General features: G+C 48.9%; 1 protein-coding gene across 6 annotated transcripts in view; it reads left to right on the forward strand.

Moving 5' to 3' along the window:
• SPATA13 (spermatogenesis associated 13) overlaps nucleotides 1-13,599 on the forward strand; it is a 284,285-nt gene that overhangs the window by 213,151 nt on the left and 57,535 nt on the right. For all 6 annotated transcript variants that reach the window (XM_036228451.1, XM_036228453.1, XM_036228454.1 and 3 more), the window contains one exon: nucleotides 1,930-3,552. In XM_036228451.1, coding sequence (XP_036084344.1) covers nucleotides 1,930-3,552 — 1,623 coding nt within the window. The remainder of the gene's footprint in view (nucleotides 1-1,929; nucleotides 3,553-13,599) is intronic.

The following is a 13,599-nucleotide window of genomic DNA, read 5'->3' on the forward strand; positions in this document are numbered from 1 at the left end:
GATGGGCTGTCACCATGTCATGTCTTGAATTCATCATGGGGCCTGCACAGATCCTTGTGCCCAAAAGAGGCTCATGAACTGATTGGTGCCTAAATGTTGGCACCTCTTGTTTTATAGATGACACCGAAGCACAGATTGTGGAAATGGTTTTAGTCAAGATTTACGTGACAGTACTGAGTGTAGAACCTAGGCCCGGCCCCGTGTCTCCCATAGTTCATTCTCAAACTACCCGACATTTAATCACGTGCTTTCCTGCACCTCCGGAACCCTTAGGATCAGCTTAATACACTTTCGTCCTGGGTTATAAAAGGTCTCCAGTGCCCCTCTGGTTGTGGTGTCAATAATCTTCGTCCAGCTGGAGTACCCGGCAGGGATGCTGTCTGCTTTTCTGTATCCAGTGCGAGTCATAACAAGACGGTTATTACTACATAATATGCAGTCAGTGCCTGAGACTGCACTTGGCTGAACATAAACTGCCTGCTTTGTTCCAAGATTCTGAACAGCTGAAACAACCACAGTAGTAGGTACAGGTGGACATGGGATGCGGACTCGTTTTGCAACTGGTTAGATGTCACATCCAACATCAGTGCTGGGATGATTCAAGACTCAGCTTATGTGGTTCATTCAAATGTAGCCCCCAGCTCTTCGGGCCCCCAGTTTGTCCCTTAGAACATGAAACCGCAGAGGGCATCTGGTAGCCCTGTCAGGCTTCTGATTAATGGAACTGAGTGGCTGGATGTCAGAAAGGCTCCAGGGGTCGAAGTCTGTGTTGTGCCTGGTCTCAGATGGAACCAGCCCTTTAACTGTGGCTCTCCCCGAGAACCCCTCCTCACTGGGCATAATGTCGGGCAAATAGAAATGAACCTTCCTGAGAACTGGGAGAGTAGAAGCAGATGAAACCTCTCTAGAAAGTCAGATTTTCTTCACTCGAAATGGCTCAGCTAAATTGGGACCTGACCTCAAGGTCTCTGTATAACTTTCTCCTTCTCTTCTGCTTTTAATATTGCCTTTGGAGGTGATGGCTTTAACTGGAGGCATAGAGACTTCTAGGATTTGTCTTAGGTTGGGGTTACGTCATGAGGCACCGAACTCGGAGTCAGACGCCTGTGGTGTGTGGCCCAGCTCTGCCTCTCTCTTTGTTCATGAGTTTGAAGCAGTGGAGAGCATAGGCTTTGGAGTGGCAGCTGCAGGACCCCCAGACAAATTACATAACCTGCCCAAATATCCATTTGATTAACTATAAAATGAAAGTCATTCTTTTGACTTTCTAGGTCTGTACTTGAGTATTCAGTGGCATGTTGTTTCTAAAGCACTTAAGACAGGGGCCTGACAGGTGGTAAGCACTTAATAAAGGGTAGCCTTTTATGGTTATTATCGTAATCCTTCCTTCATCCACTAATCATTTATTGAGAACAGGGGGACTGTGACATTGAAGTTGGCTCTCGAAGCCTGAGGAGGACTGTTCTTGTATATATACCAGGCACTCAGTCTGCCCGTTACCTGTGTTCAACTTAACCTAAGTTGACCTTTCACTCTGACACATCTTGAAATAGTTGTTTTTATTACTTGAAAATAAAAATGTCTTTGATTTTAAATGAAGAGCAGGCAGTCTTGAATGCTGTCTTGGCCTTTTCGTTCTAGCAGTTTTTCAAAACTTAAACGGGTTTCAGTGGATTTGAGAGTTTACCATCGTATTGAATGTACAAGCCATAATTTTTTTTTAAGGAATGTCTATTTTCATTCTTCTGTTTAATTGTGAAATGCATTAGAAAAAAAGTAAATGTTTAACTTAATTGAAAATCGTTTTTATTTGATCAGCTCTGTTGTGGGCCATGTCTTTCTATGAGCAATTATATTTATAGCACCCCTATTTATAGAGGCTCTTCTGGGGGGCGAAAGGCTAAATCCCTGCTTTGTTTTCTGCTGCAGGCTGTGGCCACAACCGAGGAGCCGGATGTGCACGGCGGGTGCGACGCGCAGGCGGCTGGCGGTGGCCTCGGGGATGAAGGTCTGCCCCTGGGGCCGGCGGACACAGGGGCGCACGTGGGGTTGAGCCGCGCGGCCTTGTGGCCACGGGCTCCCGGCCCTGAGAACATGACCACAGCCCAGAACGGCCACGGCCGAGTGGCTGCAATCCCCTGTCCGGTCTCCGACGCGAAGGACCCCAAAATGGTGACCTACACGGCGTGCCAGAATGGAGGGTGCGGCGGCGACGCGGACGCCCAGGACGCCCGGCTCGGCCCCGCCAGGCTCGTGCGCCTGTTCTCGGTGAGCAGGAAGAGGACGGGCGCCAACGCCGAGAGGCCCCGCTCCGTGGTCCTGATGGGGCACTCCTCCACCTGGAACGCCCTGGCGTCCTTCCGGAAGATGGGATCCTTTAAAAAGCTGAAGTCCTCCGTCCTCCAAGGAATTCAGAACCGGGAGGGGTCCGAAGCGGCCAGGGAGGAGGCCTCGGAGCCCGACCCGGGGCCGCCCGTCCCGAACGGGGCCGCCCCCGCGCCCGCGTCCGACGGCTCGGACCCGGACGAGGCCGACGACGCCTTCCAGAGGAGCACGCACCGCTCCCGCAGCCTGCGCCGCGCCTACGGCCTGGGCCGCATCAGCCTCCTAGACTCGGAGAGGCGCGGCCGGCCGCTGTCCCCGGTCGCGCAGGAACCCGCCGCGGGCGCCGCGCTCGGCAGGGACCCGGAAATCCCCAGCGTCGGCTACCGCCGGAGCAAGAGCACCGACAACTTGAACTTCCTCCGGAAGAGCTCCTTCAAGCGGAAGTCGGCCTGCAGCCTGGCCGACCTCAAGGCGGCGCCCGAGCGGCCCGCGCCACGCCGGACGCTGAGCAGCTCGTCGGCCGACGCGGACAAGCTCGGCGGCCCCGAGCGGCGGACCAAGCGCTGGAAGAGCCCGATCAGGGCCAAGGACTTCGACCGGGTCCTGAGGCTCGTGAGCGGCGCCACGGACGCGGCCTGGAAGCGGGAACGTCCCAAGGGCGGGGCGCCCTGCGCCGGCGACGCCGCGCCGCGGCCCGCGCTCCGCAGCCTGCTGCACGACGACTACTCGCGCCGCGTGTCCAGCAGCACCGAGCTGGAGCGCAGGAGGTGCGCCGCCGCCCCCGGCTTCAGCCCAGAGGGGCCTCGGCGCCCCCACTTGGACGCGGAGACAGCGGTGTGTCCTCTCGAAGCTCAGAACGTCGGTCCTTGCGAGGCCGGCAGCTCGTCCCCGAGTCCGATTGCCCAGGAAGGGTCGAGCAAAGACTCCCACGAGGCCAAGGCCGGCAGCCAGTTTACATTCGAACCCGAGCAGCCGCTCACTCCTCTGAGGCCCACCACACCCAAGCCCCCTAGTCCTCAGAGCCCAGGCGCTGGAAATGCCAAGTGTCCCAGCAATCTCAGCGCGCTGTCCCTGAGTTCAGTGGACAGCGACGAAAGGGCGGAAGGTCCTGTGTCCTTCCGGGATTCGGTGCAAGCCACGTGTGACAGAAGCAGTAAGGACAGCATTGCCGGCAGCCACCCTCAGCTGAGTCCCAGTGGGGTGTCGGGTCCAGAAGAAAAGGAGGAGGTAAGGGCAGGGCAGGGACCTCTTGTAGGTGACCTGCTCGGGAGGCGCTTGTGACAGTGCCACCATTCACCCCATCTGGAGATTGCCCATATGCACCAGTGTTTTCCTTGGTTGCACTTTTTCCTTTACGCTGTGCCATAAGCCATGGCCGGGGGAGGTGCTGATTGTCACCATCCCAATTATTCTTGTCAAGTTGCTGTTTACCGAATTCAGAGGTATTTTATCTCTTTTGAAACAAATTGCTAATATAGGAAACTCCTTGAGATGGCGCTTACCACACCATCTATCCAAAAGATATTTATCAAGCACCAACCACGAGCTCCAACTACGTGCTAGATTGGGGGGTGGGGGGGTGAGGGGAGGTTGGGAGAGTAGAAAATGACCTGTCATCCACTCCAGACGGCTAATAAGGGCTCTCTTTGATTTTGAATTTTTTATTACTCAGATTTCTTCTCTTTTTGTTTTGAACTCTTTATCCTTTTCAACGGAGTACATGTAAATGAGATACTTTGTGTTAAGAGACGGGTACATGTTCTAAGTCTATTTTCCCCCCCTAGGAATGAATTAGAAATGCGCAGTTTAATACCTGTCAACCCTTGAGTGATGATGGTTCAAAGAAAATTTTATGTTATTGTACTTATTTTTAGAGTAGAACATAAGCATCTCATGGATTGAATAAACCAATAACTGTCAAGGCCACAAGAGCAATGTTCTTTTCATGTCCTGTCAAGCATCCAGACAACTTTACCTTACTCTGTAATTTTCACTTAATAAATGCGCTCAGTGATATTACCTTACAGAGCTGAAAGATGCATCCATGTGTACACATTGCAGATTATTCTTCACACACATTCCTAGACTAGTTTACAGGAGTAAATTGCTTGCCATAGACAATAATTCCCTAGCAACTGTTCCTTCCCATTGATCCCCTGCTAGGACCTCAGTTTTGGCTTAATGCTGCAGAAAACTCAGGAGCCAGGGTAGCCTCTGGACTGTCCATTTTTGACCTTTGCTTTACAGAGACTTAGAAATCAAAGCCCCTGGCAGATGGCTTTCAGCAGATCTAAATCAGCCTGAATGCTCCCCGGGCAGCCAGAGAAGTAAGTCGGCCTCACTTTTTTGTGGATCTAGGTCTGCACAGAGACCTCGGGCCAGCATGTTTTCCAGAGGTCTTGTGTATGAGCGCCATTTGCATATTTGCATATTCCACAGACTGCTTGTGAAACAGTTGTGGGGACACAGAACCAGTTGCCAGCCTTGGGAAGGAGTTCCGGTTCTGCTCGCTCTACCTTGTATAATCGGCCAAGGGTTGAACTAGTCTGGGCTTCACGCTTCCCGGTTGATGAGACAAAGCACAGTTCTTTCCACCAAACACCCCAACCGCACTCTGATAGTTACAGGATACCCCCCTCACCCCCCAAAAGGATTTGCATAGGTCTAGAGGGTCCTTTAGGTTAAAGGAGGGGATTTTATTTTCTGCTTAACAAACATTTTTAGTAATTATTAAAATATTTTATTCCTGAGTGCTTATTAAGTGAATATATGCAAGGGTTAGTTTCTAACTTAGTTTTCCTAGAGTGATTTTGACCATTATATGGTTTTACATGTGTATTTGCTATTCTTAGCTATATATAATTTAATTTCTACCCACAAGGGGTCACCAGAGATACAGAAAGGACATTAGTTATTTAAAAGAGTACACATGTTGATAATTCTATAAATTTGCCTCAAGATGATCATCACATTTTTAAGTTTTATTTTCTCAAAATTCTTATATAGCACATCAAGTTTTCTCTTGTACTTTTAAAGTACATGTCAGAAGAGAAACATAATGATGGTTTTGCCCAATTTTCATTTTATTTATTTATTTTTCAATTTTTTATTTGTTTTTTTAGGTGAGGCAACTGTTGGTTGACCTCACAGATTGCAAGGACCTTGTCAGCTTACAATCTTTTATTTAAAAAAATTTTTTTTTACACCTACAGCATCTGGTCTTCCTAGGTGGTCTTCCATCCAAGTACTAACCAGGCCCGACCCTGCTTAGCTTCTGAGATCAGACAGATTGGAATTGTTCAGGGTAGCATGGCTGTAGACCCAATTTTTATTTTATATATTGGTAATCTTCAGTGTTATTTACAGAGAAGTGCTTGTAAAATATAACCCGAAACCCTTTATTTTGACATTGAGAAACAAAATACAAATAAAATGAAACAAACAAAACTAACCAAAAAACACTTTGCAAAATGCAAAAATTCCAACCTTCTTGGGTTGAAAGCAGTTTTATCTTTTAGAGCTTAACCCAAAATTAAATTTCAGTCTTCACTATATGTTAAGGTCCAGTGTGTTATTTTTTATTTAACTCGTTGATAATACAGTTCAACTTTCATGTTTAAAGCTAGTTTAAACTGTGGTTATTGTTGAATACAAAATAGTTGAAATCTGTGTATGTTGTGATATTTAAATCTGATACAGTTTTCAACAAGGGGGGATATTTTTTATTTAGAATAACTTATTTGTAACATACCATTCTAAACATTACCATAAAAATAGTTTTCTAAAAACCAAGCAGTTTAATAAGATTTTATATTACTGCGAAAAAGAGTTGGGGAAACATCGAGCTACTTTCATTTATAAAGCATTGTAGAAAAATCACCTTGTTGACATTACACTCCTGCCACCTAGAGGTAAACTTAGTTCCAAGAACAAAGATCTGTTGACTGAGTCCCTAATATTGTTGCATGCCTTAGAAATGCAGTGTAGTGTTTGTACTTGTTATGTTATAAAGGTACAGGCACAGAAATCTCAAGTGTTATTGATCGTTTTCCTATCAAGTCACTGTGTAACTCCCTTAACTGAATGAGGTCCCCAGTAAAGAGACCCCTTCCTTACATATATAGGTTCAGTAGTTCATAGTAGCGTTGCAGTGTGCCGAATACAAAGCTCTTTTAAATGATGAGAATTCATTGCATCATCTTCACAGGGAGCTTCAGTCTTTCGGTAAATGTTTCTGCCTTGGTTGGGATCCTGGCTCTGCCATTTAAAGGATACCTAACATTAGGCAAACTGCTGAACTTCTGTTGGCCTTGGTCTTCTCGAGGGTAGGATGTGGAACACCGTTATCTGCCTTGGCAGTTTGTAAGAACCAAGGAAATTGTGCACGTTGGACACTTGGCCCAGTGTTTAACACTGGCCGTCACCCTGCAATGCTCACTATCCGTTTAGATGATTTTCCATCTCATGTTGACCTGACTTAAGACATGGACCAGTTAAAGTCAGGTTTTTTTTCCCCCAAAACTGGTTTTTGACATGCCACTGTTTTGTAGTCTTATGGAGAATTATGAAATTCTTCAATTAGTTCAACTTCTCATTAATTTTTTAAAACGCATGAGAGTTAGGTTTTAGCATAACCTAACATTTAGATGTTAGTTCAGTAATGCATCAAACCAAATTTATTGAGTGCCTCCCAGGTGTAAGCTAGTCTGTTAGCTGTAGCTCTGTGAGGAAGAGTAGGTGTTGTCAGGGAGATCGTAAATGAGCTGATCATAGCAGAACTGTGCAGGATGGATTAAATCCCACAGGAGAGGTAAAACTACGCTGTGGGATTTCTGAAGAGTCGGTGTAGTTTTTACAGGTGTACCAAATCAAGGAAAGCTTAGTAAGAGAGAGTGAATCTGATTTGAAGAAGCTGACATTCTGCAGGTAGTTATGAGAGGAAGGTGGGGGCACTTCAGTGGTCAGACATACAGAGATCTTGTGTGATTTAAGAGAACAGGAAATCATATAATTTGGTTTGGTGTAGGAGAATGATCCAAGTTGAGATGAAATCATTAAGCCCAGATCATGGACGCCCTGCAATTCTGAGTAAAGAATCTGTACGTCAGTTAGTAAGCACGGGGGAGTCGAGGATGTTTTTGAGAAGAAAAGGGTCAGGCTCAAAGTTGTGTTTTGGAGAAGTTAACCTACCATCGGTAAACAAGAGAATGGGCAAGAAAGGACCGGAGGGACACTCTCAGGAATTTCCAGCCTACGGGGGCTCAGAGGTAGTCAGGCCGTGACACAGAGTGTGTAAGGGGCATACGGGAGTAGATGAAACAGCATGTGAGAAATAGTCACGTACCTTGTCATTCGTTTCTTACCTAGCTGCTGTATGCTAGAGGTAAGGAAAAGAAAGAGTTTTAAAAAGCTATTCGTATTCTTGCGGGTTCACAGTCTAATTGGTAGATTGTATGCAGATAATTACGCTATCGTGTGACAAGTGTTTCTAATGAGGAATGCACAAAGTAGCACAGCTGCTCCAAAGACAGAATGACTAATTCTGGGTGAAGAGTGACATCCTGGGGACTGACCATTGAGTGTGGTCTCTAAGGTTAGGCCGGGGGCGCAGGGGGCGCCCTCGAGCAGCACTGGGGCCTTCCAGGGGCTTGAGGGAGCAGGTGATGCTGCAGACCGGGAGCCGGTCAGCCGGAGGAGTTATCAAAGCTTCATTTTCCGCCCCTGCAAACTGGGGGGAGCAAGACACTTGCCTTCGCATGAGGTAGTTGTGAAGAGTAAATGAGATGGTGCACGTAGAGTACCTAGCGCCTAGCTTTGCAAATAAGACATGTTCACAGCGAGGCGAACATCTCGTGCTAAGGGAACTGCGAGTTGCTCACCATAACTTTTGTACCGGGTGACTGGGTGGAGACGTGGGAGATAAGATTGGAGAGCTAGGTCCGTACACAATTAGGAAGGTCCGTCCTTGGACCTGTGGAGTTCGGACCTTACCATGCGGGCAGTAGGAAGCCAGAGAGGTGTTTAGCCAGGGGCCACGGGGGACCAGCCACGCAGAGGGGATCTGGATGGAGGTGGCCCCGGACTAGACTACTCAATGGCCTGGTCCAGGGGTGCTGAAATCTGTACTCAGGCCGTGGCAAAGGAGAGAAGGGGATGATTCCAAAATGATTTCACAGTGTGTGTTTTGATTAGCATTTCAGTGTTCCGTGGGAGAGAGAAGTCACAGGTGATGGGGTGGCGGGGAGGATGCTGCTGTGTTGGGATTAATCATCAAACAAGCCGCAAGAACGACGGGCTAGAGCTGACTACAGGTTTTTATCCCAGCCTTTCCACTAGCATAATGGCACCTCGTGCTTAAATAAATGCGCCCCCCCCCCCCCGTTTTTTTCCTGAGCCTCACTTTACTTGAACACTCAAGTGTTTCAGGATTTTATAATTTTCTTCCTGAGGGATTGGTAGCTTCAAAATCAATAGAAGCCATTGTACTACATTTTAAAGTTAAAATGACTTGACCGGGAGACTTCTGTAGAACATGGGTCCCCAACCATCAGGGCGTGGACCGGTACCAGTCTGTGGCCTGTTAGGAACCAGGCCACACAGCAGGAGGCGAGCAGCTGAGAAGCCAGAAAAGCTTCGTCTGTATTTGCAGTTGCTCCCCGGAGCCAGCATCACCGCCTCAGCTCCGCCTCAGATCATCAGGCGTTAGATTCTCGTAGGAGCGCCGGTCCCTGGGCCAAAAAGATTGGGGACCGCTGCTCTAAGATACAAATTGTCGTTACCACATGGGGGGCGTTGTTATCACACACGGAGTTTTACTTGCCCTGGTGGCTCTCACAGTGTCCTCCAGTCTCTGCAGGTGTGATTTTAGCTTGCCCACAACTCCGCTGGCTCTCACCCCAGGCTCAGGAAGAAAAAGGCGGAGACTTTTGTGGCCCCACGAGATACAGTGTCAGTAAAATAAAGCCTCCCTCCAGCTTCGAGTGTTGGAATAGTCCGGTAGAGAGCAGGGGCCGGATTCAGGCCTACCTTCTGTGCAAATAATAAATCGTGGAGTTTGTGGTGATGACGGCTACTCTGTACATAAGGAGAGCTCCAAGGTGCTGGCTTTGGTGTGGTTTAATCAGAGATACAGACACATCACATGATTTGACTCTCTGTGGGTTACTTAGACATGGCTCAGATAGCTAGCTAGGAGATGCCAACGATTGTTCTGGAGACTAGAAGCGACCCACAGCTATTTCTCAGGGCCATTCCTGGAGTCAGAGAGACAGGGTTGCATGTGCAGAAGTGGATGTAGCAACCGTGTGGGGTCTGTCCAAGATTTTTTTAGGAGTTTTATTAAGGTACAACTTGCATAACATAAAATTCACCAGTTAAGTATACAGTTTGATGGTTTTCGAAGTAGGGCTGCCTGAGTTCAAATCCTAGTTTCAGCCCTTACGAAAGATACTTGACCTACTTAAGCCTCAATTACTTTAAAAATGGAGATAATGGTACCTACCAGTGTTAAATGAAATCATACATATAAGATACAGTGCCTAGGACATAGTCAATTCAATAAATGTTAGCTTTTATTATGATAATAATCATCATTATCATTGAAATTGCTGCGTTTGGTCAGATGCTCCAGTATAGACCGGGTGAACTTTGCACATCACCTCCAGCCAGAGTTTCTTGAAGTTCGGAATGAAGACCACCCAAGAGGCAAGCTTGAGGTGCAGATTCCAGAACCCCACCTGGAGCTTCTGAGTCCAAGTCACTAGGGCGGAGACTGAGGAAGCTGGACTTTGAACACGCTGCCCAGGGACGTTCTCTTTGCCATACAGAAGCCTGAGACCGCCGTCCAGGCTGGTCCCCCGTGGTCCTTGGTCCAGGCCGACCTCATTCTAGTCCGCTCCTTTTTGTTGTGTTTCACATATGTTGTGTTTTTTACAAACTGAAGGCAGGGCCGCCCACCGGGAAAAAGGTGACGATCGCTTTGCTGCGGTGGCCCGGGGGCGGACCCGCAGTGTCCCTGAGGTCTGCTGAGTTGCGTGTCCTGCATCGCAGGGCTGGCCCCTTCTCTCCCAGCTCTTGATTTCGGAAAGAGCAGCCTTCCTGAAAAAGTCAAAGATGGATTGTAATCCCGTTGTTTTCATTGAACTATATTATCTGTTGGGGATGAATTTCTACAGAAGTCAAACGAAATGCTCTTTGGCCAAAAAGTGCATTTAAGACTTTTCAAGCACACAACAGTGGGATAAAGCATTTGGTCTGTTACACATACAGGAGTGAGGTTCTAGCCACTGCCGGGAACTGGAATTCTACTAACTCCTTTGGGAACGCTAAGGATGTAACTGTCTCTTAAAATCAAAGTATCAGTAGTAACCTCTCACATTTATAGGATGCCTTTCCAGCCGATAGAGGTCCTTCATACCACACTGTTGCATTTGATTCTCATAGCACCTAGTTACACAGGTCAGTAGTTTTGGATTTGTTTTAAAAAGTGAGTAAACTGAGGCTTAGAAAGGTTACGGGACACCCCGGGTCCTGCCCCCTGCCAAAGTCACACCGCTGGTGAGTGGCAGAGCTGGCTGGGCCTAGAGCTGGGTCTCAAAATGGGGAAGAAGTCCCAGAAACCACATCTGCTTAGGACCTGGCACGCAGACTTCAATTCTAACTATTTGCTGATTTCCTGATCCTTGATGGAGTCTCTTAATGTTCTTAATCTGTAAAATGGAATTAAAAGGAACTAACGCACAGGGTTTCACATTGAGTGGCGTGACGCCATCGGTCAAGGCCATCCACGTGTTAAATGCGTCTTGCCGCATCTCCTTTCCACTCCCCCTTTGACTCCTTGTCAGGCACCCTGCCACTGGGGCCACTTCATGCCCCAGTTGGTCCCCACTCAAGTCGGAGCCCATAGGTGGCGTCTGGCCGGGCGGGAAGGGCGAGGCAGCTCGGCTGCGGAGCCTCCGTCCCGTTTCTGGCAGCTTCTTTCGGAGGTTCACACGATGGCACAGGAGAGAGCCACGTGGGCAGGCGCAGTGGTGCGACGCCGGGGCCGTTGCTAGTAGGTCAGAGCGCCGGGGAGGCAGGAGGCAGGGCATCCTGAGTACAGCGGGTGACTGGAGTAGTTCAGTTCCATTCCCTAATGTACAATATAAATTTTTAATATATTTACTTAAAGCAAGTTTCCGTTGTACATTTGGCTTTGTATTTTCACTCTTTCTGCGCGGTAAATTATTCATCCGGAATTCTTTGACTGCCAAGTTTTGCATCAGACGTTTTCGAGACGTCTTGCCGCGGTGCACGTGAGAGGCTCCCGTCCCAGGCTTGCCTTCGGCGCTTCGTCTCGGCCTTGCCTTCCCTCCTGACGCCCCCTCCGTGATGCCCCCTCCGCAGACGGCCCGGGGCAGCCGATGGCGGCGTCCTCGGGGCGCAGCGGGCCTCGTTCAGGGTCAGCGCTTCCTCGATTCGGCGCGTTGGCCGGACCCTTGCAAGTCTGAGGGCGGGCGACACAGTCCGCCGTCAGCGAGCTGCTGAAAGGAGGGGAGGACCAGATGACACTGTGCGCGTCGCGCGCTCTGCTCTGCTCCGCAGCGTTCCTGCCCAGCGCCCTCCGTTCGTCGCCTCCCGTCACCTCATCCCGAGCCGCCTTCCTCACTGCAGGGCGCCCCCAGCTGAAACTGAAATGCAGAAGGGAGATCTTCCACAAAGCCCCAGGTCTGTCTTCTGCCGCCAGCAGTGGAAACTGACGTGCTGGCAAAGGCCCGTCACCTCATTCCTCACGTGTCTCGGGCTGGGCAGGAGACCTCCAAGCCAGCGTCGTCGGTAACCAGGCAGGAAGCTCGCAGTCAGTTTGCTTTCGGGGCGGCACAGAGTTTGATGTAGGTTATGAAGGAGGCAGGATTTGGGTGGTCGATTTCCTGATCTAAAACAGGGTTTGGAAATATTTAGTTACGGTTACTAAGCAATAACTTAAAGAAAGTTCATTTTTATAAAATCGCATGTGAGTGTAGGGTGAGAGCAGCTTCCTTGCCTTCCAGAGCTGCCCCTTGGTTTGCTCGTTTATCTGTCCGCCCATCCATCCCCTGACCTTCACGAAGTGTGTTGGCCCATTTCTCAGGCACTGGCATAAACTCTGCGGACATCGCCACAGCCTTGGGTACTTTGGAAAGGATGCACGTGGCTGCCTTTGTGGGAACTTGGGTAAACAGATTAATGCCATGTAAATGTCGTAGTGGTTTTTTATAGCGGCCCGAAAAAGAGCAAAGTCAGAGCCCAGGGGAGTTGATGAAGTTTTTCTCCAGGAGGCGACATTTTAACTGAATCTTGAAGGAGTAGTTCTCCAGGCTGGCAAGGGACAAAAAGAGGGAGCAGCCTAACCTCAGGTACAGCTGCAGGGGTAAACGTGCGGCAGGTGGCGAGTGGTTTGTGTGGCTGGAGAATAATCGCGTCTGAGGACAGAGCTGGGAAGACACGTCGGAGGAGATTTTCAGCGCCCCCACGTCTGCTCTGCGCGGCGGCCCGCTGGGAGCAGATGTGCGTTTTAGGAGTGGGGTGGAGGACGGCCTGTTGAGGCAGTCCCATGAGATGGAATGGCGGAACACGTTCCTCCCGAGACTGGGGGATTGACAGAACGTGGTGACGGGGCAGCTGTGGTTTGTGAGGACCAGGGGAGAATTAGGGTGCCCAGCGGGCGTAACCGGGATTCAGAAGGCCTTAACTAAAGCTAAAGAGCAGTTTGGGGGCAGAGACGATGCACGAAGATGCTGTTCTACCTTCCCACCGGGAACCCTTCGTTTCCATGATTCCGAAGGCTCTCGGGGCTCCTGATTTAAATGTTGGCGTGCCGTCAACCCTGACTTGACAGTGCCAGTGACGTTGCGAACACAGACACCTTCCTCTGTCATCACAGCGGGAGCTGCCGCTCCTGCTTCCCGTTGTCTTTCCCGCCCCCTCGCGATTCCTCCCACCCCAGGCGTACAAAGAAAGTCAAAACCGTGTTAAGAACAAACCTCTCTTCAAAATGGTTTAGAAAAACAGTAGATTTCTGACATACTCAGTTCTGAAACACGGTTCTTGATTTTGGAATATTTAATTGTCCTCGATCAAGAAACAACTTGGAAAGAGGAAAGTAGGTTCGTTTTTGTAAAATCATGCTTTTTATTAATTGAAAAAAGAAAGTTCAAGTAGACCTCTCTTCTTCAGTATGTGTTTCAGAGATAAAATACATTTTAGGATGGAATCATCATGTTCATTTATTTCATAACATGATGGTTTTAAACTGTC

This window comes from Rousettus aegyptiacus, unplaced genomic scaffold (assembly GCF_014176215.1).
Source record: "Rousettus aegyptiacus isolate mRouAeg1 unplaced genomic scaffold, mRouAeg1.p scaffold_m13_p_11, whole genome shotgun sequence".
NCBI classification, from domain to species: Eukaryota; Metazoa; Chordata; class Mammalia; order Chiroptera; family Pteropodidae; genus Rousettus; species Rousettus aegyptiacus.